At 40.0% G+C, this 22,481-nt stretch overlaps 1 protein-coding gene across 4 annotated transcripts in view; it reads right to left on the reverse strand.

Annotated features, from left to right (window-relative positions):
- Positions 1–1,366: 1,366 nt before the first annotated feature.
- Positions 1,367–22,481, reverse strand: part of daam1a (dishevelled associated activator of morphogenesis 1a) — an 89,478-nt gene continuing 68,363 nt past the window's right edge. For 3 of the 4 annotated variants that reach the window (XM_069193024.1, XM_069193025.1, XM_069193026.1), the window contains exons 16-26: positions 21,804–21,833; positions 20,265–20,362; positions 15,508–15,592; positions 12,222–12,328; positions 10,675–10,763; positions 10,220–10,388; positions 9,830–9,937; positions 6,803–6,863; positions 6,168–6,299; positions 4,022–4,192; positions 1,367–2,964 (exon numbers count right to left, since the gene is read on the reverse strand). In XM_069193024.1, coding sequence (XP_069049125.1) covers positions 2,755–2,964; positions 4,022–4,192; positions 6,168–6,299; positions 6,803–6,863; positions 9,830–9,937; positions 10,220–10,388; positions 10,675–10,763; positions 12,222–12,328; positions 15,508–15,592; positions 20,265–20,362; positions 21,804–21,833 — 1,260 coding nt within the window. In that variant the 3' untranslated portion in view covers positions 1,367–2,754. The remainder of the gene's footprint in view (positions 2,965–4,021; positions 4,193–6,167; positions 6,300–6,802; positions 6,864–9,829; positions 9,938–10,219; positions 10,389–10,674; positions 10,764–12,221; positions 12,329–15,507; positions 15,593–20,264; positions 20,363–21,803; positions 21,834–22,481) is intronic. The other variant, XM_069193027.1, reaches the window with a different exon arrangement.

Here is a 22,481-nt window from a genome sequence, read left to right on the forward strand (position 1 = left end):
AAGCAAACATGATCATTTCAAGTTGTATTGCAAGTTATGATAGCAGGATCGTTAAACATTAAATTTCAGTGAAATTTGTTCTACCTCTTGTGCAATGTCCTGTGAACCAATGAATGCAAAAACCTTACTGAAAATGCAGTTTTAATACTAAGAGAAATTAAAATCCACCCCTACATTGAAACCACAGGTGATTCTAAAGTAAAAGAATTGTTCATTGCTCTTCATTAGAAGGCATGTCCAAGTTTGGCACAGAATGTAGCAGTATCTAGCCGTCTTGGGATTTCTCTGAAATTCTGTTCAGAATCAAGCAGTACTTAAGAATTAAGAACAGAAAGCATTTCTCAGACAATGTCATACAATACCATCAGATCATTCAATGTCATGAAAATTGACTAATTTTCCCTTTTTTGCATTAATTTGTTCTGTAAATGCAATGATGCTACACTAAATCTGACACCCAACATGCCAAAAATTACTTTATCATTTTCCTGTTCGCACAGAGACTGTGCAAGCTACAGAAGTGCTTCATTGGCTTACAAGGCATTTACAACATTTGGGTTTTCTAAAAAGACGATGAATACTGATTACTGAGATTTGGAATCTGACGCACTGAGTTGGTGTCAGGAAGGAGCCCATGTCTTCAGGGTGAAAGAGGCAGCTCACCTCTGTGACCAATGGCTTTGCAGCCTCAACACGTACTGTGACTGTAAATGGGCCATTGCAATCGGCAGCTAAATTCCCTAATCATCTGCAAAGGTAGGCAGTGGCTTGACAGAACTCCTCAACAGAATAGCAGTACCAATGAGCAACTTAATTTTCGGGGGAAGTGGCAACACTTAGACAGCAGATGGCGCTCTATGCAAATCATTCTCCGTTATCAGTACATAACCAGGGTGTCCTGGTGCACAAAAGTGTTCTTTGATTTGTAGACCACTTGAAATTCTAAAGCTATAAGACAAAGCAGTGAGGGACTTTCTGCTTCATTAAATAGGAACTAGTCTTTCAATTTGCCAAAACGTTTGCATTCAGGCCAAAAGTTTAAGGTAGGTTGGGACTAAAATATTTAATAGTTCAGGTGGGTAGCTGCGTCAGCATGCGTAGGCTGCAAAGGAAGAATTAATAGGTTTATTCCATGCTGAAAAAAAGAAGAAAGAGAACACAACGTTTCGGCCGTGGAGCCTTCTTCAGGTGTGAAGAAGAACACCTGAAGAAGGCTCCACGGCTGAAACGTTGTGTTCTCTTTCTTCTTTTTTTCAGCATGGAATAAAACACACATGCAGGTGTCTAAAATGCTCTGAAGCAAGGTTAAAATACAGACAAGATAAATGTTGATCATGTATCTTAACAACTTAACAAAAAGACAATCAACACCTCCAACAGTCTTTATTCAGTTAAGATCTATCTTACATTAAAAGGCAGTTTTAAATAAAAAATCATATAGAAGGAACCCACATATAAAGGAAATCTTATCACACATGAAAAGGAGGCTAATAAAAACATTTTCTTTATTCAAGGGAGCACTCACTGACTGACGATGCTGAAAAATGAGATATTGCCTATTTTACATTTCGCATCAAAGGCTTTTTTAATGTAAATTTTGTTAGCCAACTAGAAAAGAATACCTTTTTTTGGTGCATAGAAGTTTTCATCCACAGTGTATTTTAATGCAGCTGTCCTGAAATTTAGAAAACCTGTCAAAGGAGTCGATTCAGATCCATCAGTGGAAGTGCTCCAAAACGCAAAATATTTCACAACTTGCTCAAACTCCTCTCTAGGGTTATATGGCAATCAAATAATCAGCCAGCTCCCAGTAAAAGACTGCTCATTTCCCAAGGAAATTCTTTTTTTTAAAACGATGTAATGTTTTTTAACTTTGCTCTTTCTTTTTTTTTTTGGGGCGGGGGGGAATAAAATAAATGCTTCATTCTAATTACATTTTATTGCCAGGAATAGATTTTTTTCTTTCTCAAGTCATATCTTAAAAATCCAGCATATATCCATTACATGTCTAATGCAGAATACGGAATGGGAATCCTACTTTTCAACTATGGAAATACAGCCTGCCAGTCAAGACGGCATGGAGTGTTTTCTACGAAAGCATGACAATCCTGGGGAATGCAGCTGAAATAAACATGCTTTTTCATTCTCTCCATCATGACCAACACTGCAGACATTAAAAGGGCAAAGCTTGTCCAGATTTTATCTTCCTTTTCTGCGTGTACAAAGGAAGGTAAAAGTTCCTGGAACAAAAAAAAAAACATATAGGGATACTCCCAGTGTCCCCTGTGGTTAAGAACGGCATTAGTTCAGCAAAAGCTCCATTAATGTGGACCTCTTCACACACTTCGAAGAGGATACTAATTCTAATAACCTTCATCCATGGTGCACCAGCGCCACAGTTTCACCGTCATGTCCACAGTCTAAAGGAAAAAAATATTTTGGCAGCTACAGGCCGATGGTACTTGAAAACCAGTGACTCATTTCATTTCGAGTCCTAGTTTGGTTTTTGCTTACTGTCCGCATTCTTCACTGAAGGGAATGTTTCTTTCGCAATCTGTTTCCAGACAGACACTATTGTGCTTCAGCACCAGAAAATTGGCTTTTTTTTTCTCTTTTTTCAGGTTTGAGCCGAGGGAGACAGACACAGAGAGTCGGCTACAGAAGGAGCCGGCCACCGGGATGAGCGGCTGGAGCCAGGGCTGCGCCCCGCGCGCCGGCGAGGGGGCGGCGGCGGCGGCTCTGCGCGCGTGCCGCTCAGAAGTTCAGCTTGGTGATGGGCCGCTCGCGGCTCGTCTCCGTCGCTTGGCTGTTGATGCGCTTCCGGTTCCGCTTCATCTTGGAGAGGTCCTTGTCGAACACCTCCCCCGAGCGCAGCGCCGACACCAGGTCGTCGAACTCGCCGTCTTCCTCGCCGTTCTCCTTCGCCTGGCGGGCCCTGCGCTCCTTCTCGCGCTGCTCCTTCAGCTGCAGGAGGGAGACGGGGTCGGGTCACAGCGGGACACTAACGAGCCGCGAAGGTCTGGGAACTTGAACTTGAACTTGAACTTTATTGCCATATGTAACCGGTACTGGTACAATGGAATTCTTACTTACAGAAAGTCTCTCGATTGTAAAACAAGTGTAAAAAACAAGACAAAGTGCAAACAGTGCATCAAGACAATGTACAAACAAACAATAGACAATGTGCAAGTAAACATGCAGACAGTTTGAATGTAAACAATACAGACGTGTAAACAATGACTGGAGATGTACAATAAATAAATTACAATGAGGTAGATGGTGATGGTGTAGGTGTGGTCCGAGGGGGATGGCTAAATGTGTTGGCCAGTCTCACTGCTTGTGGATAGAAGCTATTGAAGAATCTAGTGGTAAGTGTCCGTATGCTCTTATATCTCTTGCCTGAGGGCAGTGGGGTGAAGAGCTCATGCCCTGGGTGGTGACTGTCCTCTGTGATGGCCAGAATTCTACCATGGCAGCGGTCCTCATAGAGCTGTTTAATCTCGGTGAGACCGCAGCCGATGATCTTCTGGGCCATATTGACCATTCTCTGCAGTGCCTTTCTTTCTCGCGAAGAGGTGTTTTCTTGTATGGAGGGAGTCACCCGCCATACAAGAAAACACATCCTGCTGGAATTTACTTTCTAGACTTCAATTAAAAACACGAGGAAGACAAGAATGCCAACTTGCCCATCGCAGGTAGCGAACTACATTTAGCACTTCACTGTATCTTACTGCAGCGATCTCATAAGCATTGCCAGTAATGGAAGGTACTGACTGAGCGAAACAGGTGCATGAACTCTGCTCGTTTTTTTCCCCACGCTTGAACTTTCCTTATTTTTTTAAAGAGGCCCCTAAACCAAGACTTGGTTATGTTAGTCTGTAGTCAGTGATCTAAGCTGCGAAAGACTTGGATCTGTCAACCATCTGCGCGTCTCGCGTTACTGCTCTGGAGCCAGGATACGACCACACTGGCGGAGTGAAGCGGTGTTTCGGACAGGAGGGGTGCTCTCTGCTCCTCTCACCTGTGCCTCCATGCGGGCCCTGCGTTCCTCCTCCTCCTTCCTGCGACGTATGTTCTCGTTCTCCTGCTTGGCTTCCGCAAATGCCTGGAGGAACTGATCAAAGATCCCAAAGAACTCATCGGGCTGCATCTTGCTGGCGTCCTCACCAAAGTGCTTTACTGCTTTGCAAAACTGTTGGGAAAACGAGCAGATCCGGTTCAGAATAACAGACTGCATCGTGCATTTCTCGGCCTACCTGATGATCCGATCTCGCACATGCCGGTTTTACACAGGAACAAAAGCTAACTCCACACCGAGGGGCAGAGAGAAAAGGACAACGTTTCAGCTTTGAGCCCTCTTCAGGCATGAAGGAGAGATAGACTCAAAGGCTAAAATGTTGCATTTTCTCTTTCTGTGCTTCATTGTGGAATTAAACTTGACTAGCTCTTTTGCAGCCAATACAAAATAGCACCACTCCCAGTTCAACCTTCTAGTTTTCCCATATTTTATTTCTATAAATGGAAGCCCAAGTTCATGTGCAACTACAAACAAGGAGGAATGAAATGCTTTGAAAGAAACCCAATGAAAATCTATCAGGAGCTCTGAATGCAACAAAAATAAAACTAATAACTGAGTGGAAATGCACTACATACGTGTTCAAGAATGAATTTTATTATTGTTTAATAATGTTTTAGATTTGTTTTCCTCTCATGTCAAGTGCAAGACTGTTTTGTCCCTATTTTTTACACATGCAGTAGCATCAAATAAATACCACATGGAGCATTAGAAACAAAAAAGCCTTTGAAATCAATACCTAAGCCTGGTTTCTATATGTTTTCAATAATTCAATGTTCAAATAAGAAGACAAACAATGTATTCCAGAAAAAGCAGCAAGCGACATGTCAACCTATAGATAAATGGAGTCATAAAGTAGGCTTGAAGGCTTAAAGGCTGTTTGTAATTACATGTGAAGTTCAAAGCAAAGATAGGTGCATGTTTGCTGGTATTCATGCACTGGCAAGCTGTGTTAAATTGTAGCGCCCTCAAAGGAAACATGCTGCAAACAGATAAAGTTACAGGACTAATGTCACTGGAGCTCGCACTAAAAATGTCAGTGTGGCAATGCATGGCTTTTACGAGTTCATTAAGATGCTCAAAAGTCTGCTGCAGGACAGGTCCACGTATTTCAACACCCTGGTGTAAATCTCCTGTAGGTGTGACTGCAGACTCCAACAGCAGTGTCTCAGTCAAACTGCACCCCTGAAGGTTCTACACTCGACATGTCTCTTTCTCCTTACAATCCCCTAACCGCAAAAGACTTTATTAACCAAAGCAAAGGCAAAACAAGAGAAAATGGAAGCTGTATACTACAGCCCAAGGGCACCAAGAATTTAAAGTCTATAGTAAACACCGCAGGGGCTGAGGGACTCTTACTTTCAACGTCCCTTTGATGTCAATTTAATTTATCATTGCCATATGGGCCAGATATCAAAACCAAATGTGTGTTAGTGGGACTTTTCACAGCTCTGAGCTCAGGAATTGTATTCAGTTTAGGTATTAAATGGTGCATGATTAACAAGCGCTGCGGTCTGATGTCTTGGCAAAACGTGACGGACATGAGGAGGAGGTGTGCTCTGCTCGGACACATTCTGAAATATAGTCTGTTGTTAATGAGTGCAAATGGACCATGTCATCTTCTCTCTGTGATACTATCTACTTTTGTCAGGAAACTCCCTTTCAGTTTAAGCTAAGCAAGCCATTACAACACAAACGGGCTTTACATGTGTATGTGCAATACTTTAAGAATCACTTTTCAGCATTCCTTTTCCACATGTACATTATCACAGACAGAGCACTATAGTCGACCGTTAACTATTAATGTACCTGCACTCTCTTGTTTTGTAATTAAGATAGCTTCTACCGCATTTAAATTGTTAAAAATAAACTTAACTGAATGCTTGCCACATTTTGAAACCCAAGAATTCTAATCACATGCAGAATGTCTGTGTTTATATTTTGTAGCTTTATTCAATATCCCACCAGGTAGCCACTGAAGAAAGAAATAAATGAGAAATTAGCATGTGAGATTAATTAACTTTTCAAAGAGCAAAACGGGTTGTTAGACCATCCTTATTATAACAGCAATTCGAGCCCAGGCTATGCTTACCAGCTCTTTGGCTTCTTGGAGTGAATCCTCAACATCAGAGAAACTGAAACTGGCCACAGTGATGAACTGGCTGACAACCTGGACAAACTTGTCTCCTGACTCTTGAGGCCTTTGTTTCTGGAAATCGAGCTCCTGCAGAAGTAAGAGAAAAGATGAATGCTGTCTGACTGGTATTCCTTCAAAGCTTTCCAATTAAGACATAGCCAACACAATCAACTATGCACTATATATACACAAATAATATTTCTGCTAAAGATCCTATGGGATAGTTTCCAAGAGTAGGGATATGACATCCAGTGTCCATTCTAAATTTCACTCTGGGTTTTAACTATCTGGCTTAGGCCACATGACCTTGTGCTGGCAAGATCGATCTCAATAAAACCCAAAGACTGCCGTGAAGCCTTTCGGCCACATTTGTTTAAGTGTTAGGAAGAGCTCTTGTATGTCTGCCAAGCAAAGTGACAGCAAACAGGAAGGCTGTCACACAATTAGGTTAGAAAGGAAAGAGTTCAGGGAAACCCCAAAGGAAACTGGGAAAAAACATCCTGGATATGAAGTCCTCTGCACTGACTTCCTTCCACTCCAGACTCAAACTGCAGAACATGTGGAAACCGAAGGCAGGGCAAACCACTTACGCTCTCCACATTCTTCAAGCCACTGCGCAGATTGTTGATGTCTTTCTCCAGTTCTGTCATGCTACAGAAGAGGAAAACAGTTCGGTTACCTTATGGTCATTCAAATGGACATTTAAATTAACCAAGCTCAGAGTTTTGTCCAACTTTGCCTCCACGCAAAGCTTTAAGTCTCCAAGGATACACCTGGGATCTCCCCGACTAAGGCTTTAAGGCATAGCTGTGCATAGTACTGTTCTCCAGCAAGACAGTCTTTGTGGGGCATCTTCTCCCTGCCTGTACAGAAGTGTGTACTCTTCAATCACCTGGTATACAGTACATACCCAATCAGCAAAGCTCACGCTTTGATATCTTTGCTTATTTCAGTATCTTTGCAGCGGAGGCTGTTTTTCCACTCTCCTCTCCTGCTGCTGCCCTCGGCTGATTAAAAACATGCTGAATTTTAAATCGGGTTGTAAGAAACAGAGCAACAGCTTTAGTCACTTCATTCAAGCTGTAATGATTATAATGTTTTTAATAATCATTGCACAGAAAACTTTGATGAATTTGATGAATATCAAAAATCCACTCCAGACTGTGCCTTCCTTCCATGTATTTTTAAAGCTTTACCCCAGTCGCGAAGTACCCACTTGGAACAGGGTACATTACTGGAACAATGCTGGCTTGCTCAAGTTGCCCCTACCGAGGACGAGGAAGAAGAAAAATCTCAGCCTTTCATTGTAAGAGTCTGGATTTGGACATCATATGCTTACAAAACCTGTCTACACCAATTATAAGCATTTTTGTTTTTTCAGAGTGGCGCATACATTCACATTCCAAGCTGGAATTAGTCTCAGCAGTCTGTGGGAGCTCCTGCCAAGCCACAGATGTATGTTCTACACCACACGCCGCAAGAGGAGTGGGCAGACTTAAGAACCCAGGGAGCTACCAGCTCATTGTTCATGATGTGCTCTGTTGCACGTGGTCCACAGCCATTTCAGGGTGTTGTGATGTTTACGGGCAGAGAAAAAATAAGTCAATATACAGTAGGAGAATTATTGTTCTGCTTTATCAGTAAAGACCGTGTCCATATTACAGATATTTCTCCCATCTTTCCAAGACCAAAGGCAAGACCATACGGATTAAGCCGGGTATCATCAGACCTGAGGCTTCCTTGTCAAAGGAATATTCAAACCATCTTCTGTCAATGCAGAAGCTTTGTTTTTTGTGCAGAATGCAGCAAAGTATTCATACTGCAGTTGTGATGGAGAAAAATGAAAATCCAGCATTCCCAAGAAATATTCTTTGTAAAATGCTACACTGTCAAAAGCTTTTAAAAATTACCAGACCAGAAATACTCCTATATATTTAATCCCCAAATATAGAGTACTGTGTAACACTGCTGGCAAACAGCAATGACAATGAAGCAATGAAACAATTGTTTCGGTATTTCACCTGCTATATCAACAACTACACTGACTCAGTTCGTAACACTTCTCCTGTTTCAAGAACAGCTCCATCACGACAGTGTAAAAAGCAAGGTTAAAGCAGATTACACCTGATACACGTTTTAGCCCTTTTATGCTTTTCTTTCCCAGACTAAGGTCATTCAGAAACAAAAATATTGGCTCAATACCTTATACATCATTTCTGTGGAGAGTCTAGCCAAATCCAGCTGAAAAAGCAATGTGTTTCCATGGGATTTAACTGATAACAGAAAAAGCTATTAATAATAGATTAAGTAATGAATCTGAAGAAGAAAAGTGGATTTTTTATTGATTTGCACATAATAAGGATGAAAAGGATGGAATGCTTTCATTAAAAGTAAATAACTTTCAGTTATTCAGTTATTAACTTTCCCTATTTACACATATTTCTGCATCACAAATGGACCCTAAAGCTATAAGATAAAACAAGGGATGTCAGACCCAAGTCTATATACAACATACAGAAGAATACTACCTAAGCAGACTTTGTATGTGAGCACCCATAAAAGATTGTGTTAGCAGACTGAAAGCTATTTGCAAAAAAAGTAACCTTTTTAAAATTAATTATTGGATGGTGTGCATTATCTTAAACCCAATAAAAAAACATCGTACATATATGTTTCAAGTAGAGCTACTGTAAGTGACAAAGGTGTTGGTAATCTGTCTCACAGCGCCTTTTCACTTTTAACTCAGATTTTCATGTGGTTATGGCCGCTGCTGGGCTCACAGGAGAGATGACAGTATAAAACAGTCTTATGAAACAGTGTATTAAAATGAGCTTGATGATAAAGAGCTCTTTCCTGCCCAAGTGTGTATACCATGGGTTCACAACCTAGCATGTTCAATACTAGTTCAGAGAACTGTACCAACATACTGCACTTTACATAGATTTCTCCGTTTTAAAGTTTCCAAAGAGCAAATGAGCGAAACCTTCAAGGGGCAGTTCTTTAACAGGAACTCAACACACCTTAGCTGTTTATCCTCAGGGCTGTCCTGAACTAGAAACTACCAATCTGTTCAAAAAGGTGGTGACACAGACTAGGTTTAGGTCAGCAGTTAATGTTTTCTCAGGTCTGCCTTGGAAAGCTCAATACAGTTTGTCTTTTCACAAAGCGTTTGCCCTCTGAAGAGAAGTAGTTCGCTCAAGTTGTCAATTTTCGTCTACTCCAAGGGTATGGCACACCTTGAATAAACAGCCAAGATTTATTTATCAAGATTTCTTTAAGCCTGAAATGCTTTGGACTTTTTCCATGTACAATCCTGTTGTTGTGATAATTACACCCCTGTGTTTTGGAGAGCGATCAGTCTTTATTGTCTGAAAGGATAAATCTTTTTGAAAACGGTGCACAAATCTCAAGTTAGAATAAACTGTTTTTGAGCTTTTCATTTAAAATGAATACAGATCAATAAAAAAAAAATCGATATGGAGGCATCAAAAGGACTCATCTTCCCTGCAAAAATATCAAAGGAAAAAGCAAGGTGTTTGCAAGTTTCACATTACATTATTTTCTATTGATAATTTTCCAACATGTCTTTATTAAACTGAAGGACAGTATTTTCTTACTTGACTTTTGCAGCCTCTGGTACATTCTGCAGATCCTCATGGAACAGCGCAACTTTGGGGTACTTCTTTTCTAGGACTGTGATCAGGTAGTGCAGGAGAGTAATATTTCTGCAATTACATCAATAAATGAAACACGTGTTATGTAATTATCAGAAACTCTGCAGCTTAAATAATGAAATATTAATTTCTGTGCACATTGTGAATAATGCCTGAAGTATATTCAGTACAATCCCTTTACAAACATTGCCCATTCTCAATGCCACAGTCTGTTCTTGGCTCTTTACAGTTATTTCAGTCCAGAGTTCCATGTGAACACAGAATGAATCAATGAGTCTGACTTCTGCTGGTCCGAGACCATGCAAGAACAATGCCACGACACTGGATGCTTACTTGTCGATGCTGGACTTTGTGTCAGCAATCTTGTTCAGCGAGGACACCTTGAACCCGTAGGCATTGCCTCGCTGCCCTTTGTTCATGTAGTTCCCAAACGCCAGCACCACCTCCAGCAGCTGTCTCACGTTTCTGCTGTGCAGAACCTCCTTAGAGGCCCTAATGAGAGCTGCGAGCCCAGCATGGAAAACATGTGGTTACATTCACAAAAGGCAGAATACAAAAACACACTCAGCGTGCGTGCGTGCGTGCAACATGGTCTTTCCACAGCACCGTTAAAGGTGCAATACAACAGGAAACATTAATCAGAGGCACATACTTGCAGTAATGCTTAACAGAATCAGGACCCACAGGCTGTGTTGTCTCAGGCAGCACATGGACCAACGTACTACATTCTACTTCAGGATATCCAAGAGCATTTAAGAACGTCCCTTGCAAGAATATCAAGCACACACCTTCGACTTTGGGCTTGACTTCCCCCACTCTCTCGGCAAACTTCTTTTTGAAATACAGAGACTGCAGCCTCTGCTGGTAGTGGTTTATTCTGTCAAGAAAGGGCAATGGAAGGGTTGTGAAGAAGACGGTCTCGGAAAGAGCTCACAGATACTGACACTTGCCATGGATTTCACTGGTGGCTGCCTTAGTTCTAAGTGACTAGTAAGCAGAAGCAGGTTCTCAAAGAAGAATCTTGATGTGAACGTTTTAGCACTGAAAAATAGCTCATGTAACACAACAATCAACATGTTTATTTGAAAAGCATTTGTCGGCCTTACAATACATTTAGCCAATTCGATTCAATTTGTGCCAATACTTCCATTTACAGGGTAGTCGGCGAGACTTGCTTTGTTTTCACAAACTAAAACGCTTGCAGGCCTACAATCTGAGATGGTCACCAATTCATGGAAGGAAGCTTTTTTCCTCCCCCTTTAACCAGAATGAATACAATTACAAAATGAAAAGCAAGTTTCATTCATAATTACAGGAAACAAATGATTCCCAACACGTCCCTATAGTGTTTATTTTGCTAATCAGCACATAAAGGGCAGCTGCACAGTTAACAGAATTGTACTAAAAATGTGAACAAATTACAAATGTCTGATAACATTAATTAAAACACTTTAAAATTATCTTTAATAGATGTCAGATTATGAACATTAATGCTCTTAAAGCTCCAAAATGTTCTGAAATGAGCCTTACAAAGACTTGACCAGGAAACCAGGCATTTTTTCCCATATAGGAGTGGGTTTCAGAAGTCGGAAATATATTTTATTGTATGGCCAGGGCGCGTCATCCTGTGCTGTGACAACAGCCAGCTCTTTCGCCTGGGCTACTTCTTCTAAAATAAAGACATTTTAGAATCTGCCTAGGGACTGTGATCACTTAAAAAGTCGAAGCCCTGCTAAAGAATACTGTCAATGGTTTGAGCTCGTGCTTCAAAGCAGCTAATTTAAAAGGCTTTTTGTTTTTCAAAAGTGGCTACAATCTTCATTGTCAGCAGAAAGAGTTTTAGATTATGACCTAATGTCCTGCGTGTAAGTGGATGTTTTCTTTTTAGTTCAGACTGTTCAATCATCTACCCCCCAACATCCCATTAGAAGTGGCACAGTTCTTAAAATATCACACTGCAGTAAGAAATTTGGAACAATTTCCTTTCCAGACACAAACACAAACTGAATTTAACAGTAACAAACACTTTTCACATTTTATTATCAGAACATGAATAACATGGTAAAAGAGTGACAGTAATGTGTTGATAAAAACCCTAATAATTAATTGCCTGTTAATAAAACCATTATTCTGAACCATACCTTCAGATCCAAGTAACTTTTTATCACATTGATAGCATGTTAGTACTGTAGATTGTTCACACACAGCTTGAACACAGCCCTAAACATCATTGTGACAATAATAAAACATACAAGATGGGTTTGCCAGTTACTGGCACATGATTGGAAATGAATCTCAACAAGAATAAAGCCTTTGTTCCTCAGTCTGATCATACCTGCTCATTTCGTAAAGGAAGCGATCAGCTCTCGCCATGCGGTCGAGCTCATGCTTGTGCTCCTCCAGGAGGTCCACATCGCTTTTTTCAGGAATAAACTTCAAGAGCTGCAGAGAGTCAGAGAGATGGAAGAAAAATGAGTTGCTCTTAGCCCTTCAGCACACTATGGTAAAAGGTCAGACACAGCGAAGTGAAAAACAGAGTTTAGAGTAGGGGTGTCAAACTCACTTACTGTGTTAAATCAGATTTGATTTCAATGTACTTCACATGGGCCATGAAAACAATAAATCATCAAAACACTTAACACAGCAAGACAGTATTATTGATTTGTAAACTTCTTTTATGCCATCAGCAATCACTGCATCTTGACGGAGCTTTATGTTTTTATCATTATGAACTGTAACTAAACTTTTGGATTTGTGCTTACAGCACACTACATAAAGTCTCGCTCTGTTGAGAAAGATATTGCCATGCAACAACTGGCAAAATTAATGCACAAAGACACGTACACACCCCTTGCTGTACAGAAACTTGATTTACACATTTGTGCTACAACAAAGCATTTATTTTAATACCGTTTTATTAAAATATATGAAGCCACCGTTGCTTCAACGAAGGTGATGCCCTTGCAATTTTTCTATCGGTTAGTAAACAACAGGACTGAAACATTACAGGGGCTCGGAGATTTGCAATCACATGAAAATGATGGCTGAGAACGTGATAAGGCACTCCTTGATAATAAGTGAGAAGCAGCTCTTACCCTGATTCAGACACAACAGAGCTTCAGTGTGTTTTTTACTAGCAAATGCAATATTTTCCTTTTCACTAAAGATAATTAAAAGGCCACTATTACAAAGCCAAAAAAATCTTATCAAGACCATAGCATACCCAAAGTTAGGTTTAGTAAATCCACTGTTAATTTTATCACTGACATTGCTCCACAATGTAGAGGAAGAGTGTGGACAGGTCTCTCTGGATCAGTTCTTTTTCCTCCACTGCTTTCAGGCAAAGACGCGCCCCTGTCAATCTAGATGCGTGACATCATCACAAAGGGGCAGCGTGATTAGATAGAGGTAGAGCAGCACAGGGAGTGCTATCTCAGTAATGCTGGCAGGCACACCTGCTTGGTGTGTGAGCTATGCAGGCCCTTCAGACCATGACAGGCCCTCAGACCAAGCTAATGGGCCTGGCAGGCCAAACCTGGCCTGTGGACCGAATGTTCGACAGCCCTATCTCAGGGGAAAATGAGGTTCATCCCTTTTCTGTCCTTCTGCTTTCGCCAAGCACAAGCCCTCCCATGGCTGAGACAGCTACTGCGCCTGAGCTAGCTCAAGAAAGCAAGGTAGAGCAGGCAGCTGATACTGCTCTCACAGTTCACAAGCACTACTGTCATAGCCACACCGGCCACCCGAAAACATACAAGATCAAAGATTAAACTTAATTCATTCATACAGATTCGGTAACATAAAACTGGATTAGATATATCCTAATGTTACATGAACTGATAAACAGCAATGTTTACCAAAGGTCTCCAAGGGCAGGTGACAGATGACAGAAAGACTGAAACTGAGAACTGTAGGCACTGTAAAACCAATCCCATTAATCTGCTCAGGACTTCAGACCAGATTCACTCAAGGGACTCGATAAGAATCCTGTACTCTGTAAAAGACTTGTTTTCCCAGCTCCACATTATGAGATAGTGGAAGTTTAATGTATTTTCAAAAGAACAGATCTAAATGTTTGTCAGTTCATGCTGATCTGAACTAAAACACAAGGGACCATTAGTAAGTTAAGCCAAAGGAAAAATGGCCCAGCTATTAACCTAGTGCCAAGATAACACATCATCTCACTTCTACACAAATATAGACTGAACACAATTGGAACATATTTTATAGTGCTGCTGAGTAGCTGCTATAGAGTCCCTAACAATATTCAGATGTTCAAGGGCTATTATAATGACAACATCACTTCAATAGTCCATAGGTTAGAACAACAAATACCTCAGTGCAAATGTTCATTCATCATAGAAAACTGTCTTCTCTTTATCCAGATCCAAATTAATAAGGTTTAAACGGACGCACAAAACCCCCAAAAATTCAAAGTGTGCACATTTTTACAAACTCTGAACCTCCAGAGTAAATGACAATATACTGAGAAGCAAAGTCAGCTTTTTAAGTGAAGCTATTTTTCTTTAAACATGTTATTCAACATCAATCGTATTCTACAATACTATTATAATATTGCAATATTGTTAACAACATTACATAATGTAATCATAATTTATTTTATATAGCATCTTTAAAAGTCGCTTCTCAAAGACCTTTACGGTAAAAAACAAGTTAACAGGAGATAAAATTAACAAGGGTTAAAAAACAAGGGTTTAGACAGCAGAAGAAGATGCAAGACGCAGACATAGACCAATGAAACAAGAGCTTTTCTGAAGAAGGTTTGGAGTCTGGATGTGAAAGCGCTCACAGAAGGTGGCTCTCAGGATACCAACAGGACAGTAATGATACCATGAGCGGAGAGAAAGAGGAAAAAAACATGATCAGACCCAGATCTTACCCTCCTTTTACACATGATGCTTACTGGAGGTAAGACCCCTGCTATCGGAGAGGTTTCAGAAGGGTTTTTAAAACGTACATCTCTTCATAAATTTTTATACTGTCGATGAGCCTGATTAATACAAGAGTGACTTGCTGTAGATAAGAATTATCCTGTTGACAAGCTCAACTAGTGCTTAAGCTTCTTAGGAATATTTTCTTGCTTAATGCTTGTGAAATAAGCACATTAGAAATACGAATTCTTCAAAATGAAATAGAATATTGCTCAACCCTACACTCCCACTCTCAGTCTATCAGGTGGTTTACCCAAATCCTGTTGTGAGGATGATTGAGAGCAGCTGAAGAACCAGTCCTGTGTTTATCTCCAGCTCCATTACCTCAACCACATGTGCCCACAGAGAGCAGATTAATCCAACCTGCTGCTCACGGAAGCACCTAGATAGCAGCCAATGTTTTAACTTGTTAATAATCCACAGATTCATGCTGATGTTTCATAACCGTACAAAAGAACTTGCCTCACTGCTTCTTTTAATCGTGCTACCTTATACTTTTAACACCGCTCGCAGATGAGTGTAAAATCCTTTAATTCCGCATGATGTGAGAGAGATACTCTCTGTCCTCTGAGCTAAGGCTGGAGTCACTGGGACACTTAAAAGTTTGCCTCTGCTATCTCACGTGCTGTCAGTGCAGTGCGCCTTTCTGCACAGAGACTGTGATCACACCTGTTCAAGCATGTCCTTGGGGAGATCCTCCTGCTCATCCATAGTCAGAATGGCCCTCTTGATTTCATCGTTAGACAGCTTCAAACTGAAAAACCAAACATCACAATGGTGTCAGTTCTCACATTGCAAAAAGCAGCCACTTGCATGCAAAAACAGTCACTTTTACTTTTGCCATCAACTTCTTCTTTGATATTATGGATGCTTCACAATAAAACTTACCACAGAGATGTCAATAACCCAATTTAAAAAAGAAGGCTTACATACGTATTCAAGGGGTTTTTTACGATACCCAAATGCTGCCATACATTACATTCGGGCTGCTGAGGAGTGCTCCCAAGCTACTTCACACGTAGCCATGAGAATAAGAAGACATTAAACTGTGCCACAGCAAAAACGCTCCAGAAGTCAAATGGGCATTGCAGACACAAACAACAATGGTGCTATGGGGCTCATTCAGAACAAAAGAGAAACAGTCACAGCCTGAGTGGAATCTGGTAAAAGACTGACAGCAGATGTATGTAATAGAATGAAATGTTTCTGCCGTGCTTTTATTGAAAACAATTATCATGATTTTCAAGCCACACATGCCCATAAAAGCTGCCTTGGAAAAGGTACTGCTTCAGCGGTGATAAAAGAAGTGGGGATATTTATAAAGCTGAGTTCACCCACAGGCTTTCAGATTCAAATTTCAATGTATTTTAAGGTCTATGTTAAAACACCTGCTTGACAGAGCTTGCCTTTTAACAGAAAGCATTACTTATTAACTGAGGGCACTGTAGTTGCATAGAATGCTAGCCAAAGTCCCAAACATAATTTAACAGTACAAAAGGTACTGTTGAGAGTGAACTGGCAGTCATCTTAACAACACAGACAGAACACAACCAATGTCACTGCAGAACCAGCATTGATGTCATGGAGTCACATGAAAACATTAGAAGCCATCCAGCTCAAATCAAAAACAGCTAAACGGAGGCGGTCTGTCTTTATTAAAACACCACAAACACATTTCTCCATTACGAATGAGAACTAGCTTGAGAGGATAGCGTGTGGATCATTAGGAAACCGTTGCACAACTCGGAGCGTGCCACTCCCAGGAGGACACGCAGGTGATGTTCACACCCAGGAGCCACGGAAGCTTTGCCCAGGAGGCAGGAAACTCCTTTCTGCTCATAATCGCGCCTGATCTTGCCAGCTTTCCAAAAACAAGCGTTAGTTCATGGCCAACTGTGAAATCAGCAAACTCTGACATCAAATAGTGCAGCTAACAAGTTGGTTTTATTTCCCTGCTTGGATATGGCTGTCCCTATCATTCCTAACTTGGCCACGTGGCAACTCAATCTCCAAAAATGTTTCTTTACAGTCTATTATTGCTTAAAGCTCTGCCTGACGCAAGTCCTCGCCATACCAACAAATGTTGAGATCGCCACTGCACGAGCTTGGTGGTTATCACGCGCTCGCCTTTGGACTGCCTGTCCTTCACACACCCGAAGCTTCATCTCTACGCATACATTTGGGGGGGAAGGCAGACAGCAGGCAAGTTAGCAAACTGTAAAACAATCCAGAATCACAACACCTTGCAGACCCAACTGCAGGCAACGTTCCGAAGAAGAGCTTTGGTAAAAATGTGCAGATCATACTAGAGCGTGCTATAGATGCACAACCTGTAGATTTCATAACTTATAATCACCTGAATGCACCAGATGACAGCCACACCCTGCGTCTTGCCATTACAAGTCTGAAGCTGGGCTACACAGCTCTGTGATAACTGCACTTAGCCCCACACCCATGGATCTGGGTGACCAGGCCACTCCCTAGGAGCTTTATAATCTCTAAGCCTATGTAAGAAGTGGTTAGAGGAGGTATGGTCCACAAACCATACAGCTCTCCACCCCTTTACGTACACATGATCTCCCAGAAAGTCAACAGGTCTCATGATCCTTTTACATCCTTGAGTTTGAGAAAGTTTATTAAACTGTCCTGGGAAAAGATTCCTACCAAAACACTTATAGGGAGAAAAAGCAACTAAGTTAAGTTCAGGTCAAACAACTTATTCTGAATGTTGCCTTCAGCAACGCTACAGTGTTGATCACGTCTGAGTATTTGCAGACATGTGCAGGCCATTTCTGCAAAGAATTGATCATATTTCTTCTTGGTCTGTGAATTAATTGATGTAAAGAACTTGACTTGCATTTCAAACTGGACATTGGCGTAAAACGTACGCATAGTGCAATTTTAATTACCCTCCACATAAAGCTGTACAGGCACTGAAAGCCCTTACAGTACAACAAACATCCCATTTCCCATTATGCCATTATCCATTCCTAGGTCTTCCTGGTAATCAAAGCTTTGGGCTGTCTGCCCATTTAAAACTGGAACTTGAAGTGTTCAGTGAAAATCACAAGATGCCATTTTCAAATGCATTTTCTAGCTGTTGTCCACAAGAATTTCGGTTATAGGTTTTAGACACTTGGACATGTTTACAGTATTTAACATGTTATTACTGTTAATGCTTCAAACACCATATTGAAGTGCATATCTCTCGTTTCTGTATTAGCTTCAATATTCTGCATATTCACCTATACCTCACGAAAATTATTTAATTACATTTCTAAATATTTTAAAGAATCAAAGATTGAATGTTGATACCACAATGACCAAATTCCAATCACGGATAATTAATGAGAAAAAAAATGTTTTAGTCACAGCTATAAGATGGAGTGTGTGAAATTAAGTTACTTATAAGACTGTAACTACAAAGAGATCAGAGAGGAAAACTGAAAAGTGTGGTGGAGATCAACATTATCCATATATGAAAAGGTTAACTATGATTCTAGGCCAAAGCAGAAAGTTAAGCAGATTGTCATATTTGAAAAATGATTTCCCAGGGAAAACAAGTCAAAATCTTATGTAAATACAGAATTCTTTGTGAATTAGGCTGTAAAAAAAAATTGGTGGAGTTCTTTTGCTTCAAGTGAAAGAAAGGAAACCGAGCTCTTATCGCAAAGAAAACACATCAGGATGATTAAACAAGAAAAGCGTCAAGATGAAGAAAAGGAATACAATGAATTTAAAGAACAGGTCAGAAAACAGCAGAAGGGCTGAGAGGGAGGCTAAAATAAATGTTTCGTTAGTATTTGCAACATGCCTAGGGCTGAGGAAAGAAAGGTCTGTGTTATATAGTATTACCACATATGTGACAAAGGTATTATAGGTACTATAGACACTAGATCAACAGATCACCAGGCCCTGATGGTGTTTACAGAAAAAAACATTTATATAACACAAACAAAATTCTTTCAACATTTTCTCAAGAAAGAGAACAGAAAGAGAAGCTATGAAATGTTTCATGTACAGTATAGGACTGAAAAGCATCAAAGGCTTAAACCAAGTCAACCCTCCCAGCCTGGTTGTAGAAGCCGATACCTTGTCTTCTTTCAGTGGCTGAAAGATATCGTCTGAGCACTTAGATACAAGCAAGACAAGCCAGACGGGCCAAAAAGTTTCCTGCACTTTGTAAACTATTCTGACCCGTGGAATAATCTGCTGGGTAGGAATTTTCTACACTAAACAAACTTACCTAAGCCTACACATCACCAAGTAGTTATTTTGGGTTTTGATCCAAGAAAACCTTAACATGTTGTTACATACCATCACATACCATTTTTGACAACATGCCAATGAGAAATTTGAACAAGCAGAAGTTTATATTTTTTTCCTGCGGGCTCTATGGACCAAACACTGCACTGAATATAATGCACTGCATTAGGTTTATCAGAATGTCAATGCACTGTTAAAATATCTCTGCAAAATCTAAAATAATGTTTTATATTTTGGAGTGACTTCAAAATTAACACTAACTCACTGTGTTGTGCAACGCCTGTTTCATTGTTTATTAAAAATAATTTTTCTATTCTGGTGTTTTCTGGTTTTTGTTTCAACCTAGATTGTCAATTAAACCATTTTCTTAGACATTCACATGATTTTTCTTAAGGTCTTTTACAGCAGATTTCTGAAACTATTAACTTATTAAAAGTCCAGTTACCTCTAAACCACTAGACAGCACCAATTTAACAGTAACATTAAGCAGCTAATTCGACCAACTATGTAACTCAGATTGAGATGCATAAAATCCAGGATAAATTAGTCCCTTGAGGAACTGAGTTTGAGACCCCTGTAAGAAATAATTATAATTTACATGGTACAGAGCAATAAGCTCTTTTTCACTGAAGGATGAAATGGTTGCAAAACAAGATTTTCAGAGAAAGGCTAGCTAAAAGCATCTCCTAAAATAACTGGATTCCACTTTCTCAATGTTCATGCTGGTTTACTCTTTATTGAATTGTAAATACTGCCCTGCAAGGCAAGTAAACAATTAAATCTAATTCTATCAGCTAGCAGCTCCAGCCCAGGCTACAGAGAATCACCCTGCGTAACATTATAAAATATTCACAGGCTACCATGAGGTTGCCACAGCATTTCAATTTTAACATAAGAAAAAAAAACCATCAAATACAAACACGTCCAAAAAAGGAATATGTAATGTCAGAAGCTGAGTGCTACATCAATGTATACACTGAACAATCTGTAACTTAAGACTCAGATCTCTGCTGTGTTCAGTTAAGAAACACAAGAAAACATGTAGATCTGTTATGAATGGAAATACCCTATTGATAAATTGCTTGCAGTTAATCTCTAAAAAACACACAAAACTCAAACTTAAAGCAAATATGCAAAAGGAGAAAGGCACCGAAGCTTACCGTGAAAGAAGAATATTACAGTTCTGGGCTCTCCTGCCATCGATGACAGACAGTTCCTTGACTTTTTTGGAGCTCAAGGAATCATCATCCATCTCTTTCTAAAGGGAGAGACAGTTAACTCCTATTAGCTTTGCTTGACATTGAAACAACTTGCTGCAGATACACTGTGGCAAAGTGCTGAGCAGAGGTTCGGGTTCTGGATTTGTACGCGGATATTTGTGGGTTCAAGTCCCAGGTGAGACAGTGGTGCTGTACCCTTGAGCCAGGTACTTCACTCAAATTGCACCAGTATGATACTCAGCTACAGTACATGAATGGGGCAAATTTACATTGCTTTGAATAAAAAAGCACCTGCCAAATACATCAGTAAATAAAAAAAACAACACCTTCTGATATTTAATAGGATAAACACAATTTCATTTTTAACACTTAAATATAAACCACCTGGCATCGCAAACAAAATATAATGAACAAAATTAATTCATTCTAATAAAAACACAGTTACTCTACAACCTCCCTGAGAATTTGAAAATTAAAATGACTAAAAATGGATAGCAAAAAAAAACATTTCACAGCACAAGTGACAGCCAGAAGCTCTCCAGCTGTCAGGGGAATGATTGCTGGCCAAAGGCCAGGCCTGCCTGAGGCGAAGTCTAGCTCACAGAAGACTGTCCTGCCTTCCACCTGGTTCCTTTAATTGCTTTGATACAAAACATTTGTACACAGTATGTAGTCAACGCAAATAGCTGGATAGACATCTAGAGACACACAGACGCACAACACACTGCACGAGCATGAAAGTCAAGTTCTTTCATGACGAGGTAAATGTTTACTGTGTAAGGCACTTCAAACTTCAACCTTGCTGTTTGCATTTTGTTGTTTAAAGGAAACATGCAAAACAAATAGGGATTAGGACAGATGTTCCATTCTTCACCATTTAGAACATTTTAGACAACAAAAATCTCTTCTCTTGAGCTTCTGGTTGTTCACTGAAGCTTGCCATTCCATTAAACTCATTTATGTAACTGAGCTCAAAGCAAAGATGTGTGCGAGAGTAAAACAGTTACTTAAAAAGTTATTTTCTTAGTCTTTTCTGCTTTCCACATCAGCATTAAAATACCTATTTCCTCAGTTAACTAAAACAACACTAGTTTTTTCCGCTGAGAAGAGATGACTCTACCAAAAGTCAGCTTAGAAAGAACAGCTTACTGATCAAACAGAAAATGAAAATACTACACAGAACATCTTAAAATATGCTGAAGCATCACAGGTAACGCTATAGCTGACTGAAAAGTTTCGTTTTCTGTCTTTTTCTTGTAGAACTAAAGAATAATGGTTCACATTATATTTGCAATGCAGCCATCTATGTATTTGCCAGGAAAACATGGTCCAAACACGACAGACAACTAGCAACATGCATCCAAAACATACTGTAAGAGGACAGACTCTGCTCTTATTAAAGATTCTTCCAGATGAAAGGGACAGGACTGATGACACAGACAAAAAACAGGAGTGTAAAGGCTCAGAAATAAAACTCACCTGTTTGCTGTTATTGTTCATAAAGAAGTCCTAAAATGCAAGCAAGAAGCAAGGAAGATGCAGCACTCATTAAAAACAGGGCAGTTTGGTGAATCAAAGCAAAAAAAAAAACAGCCAACACAGCAAATCAATATAAATACCAGTGATGAATGAGAGAGTGCCCCGTGAGCAATGGCTCAGAGGAGAAAATCACGACATTTCTGTGAATAGTGTAGACGTGCAAATCAAAGGTGCACAAATATTAATAACACTATTGGTTTTCTCCAATGGCAAAGAGAATAGTAAACTTAACCTCTCCAATACCATGATGGCAAGTTTAATAAAGAATAACTGTATGATGAACTTTCAATTCAGCACATTAACGGTATTCACTGCTTTTCACAGAAAACACATGCTACAATGCACTACAAAAAATGGTAACTATGGTGTATTTAAAACCGAGAACAAGAGACCCCCTGCACAGGGAGTGGGTGAAGCTCAGAACAAGCAGCCCTGCCAATAACAGGACTTCTTTGAAGAAATGGTTGGACATGACCCTCAGAAAAATCTGTCTCTCTCAAAAAGGCCTATATAGCCCAAATGGTCTCCGCTCACTTGCAAACTTTCTAATGTTGTGAAGCATTCCTGAAACTAAGGAAAAGAATATGGCTATAAATGAATGTTCCAATGTACTATATG

Source organism: Lepisosteus oculatus, chromosome 8 (assembly GCF_040954835.1).
Source record: "Lepisosteus oculatus isolate fLepOcu1 chromosome 8, fLepOcu1.hap2, whole genome shotgun sequence".
NCBI classification, from domain to species: Eukaryota; Metazoa; Chordata; class Actinopteri; order Semionotiformes; family Lepisosteidae; genus Lepisosteus; species Lepisosteus oculatus.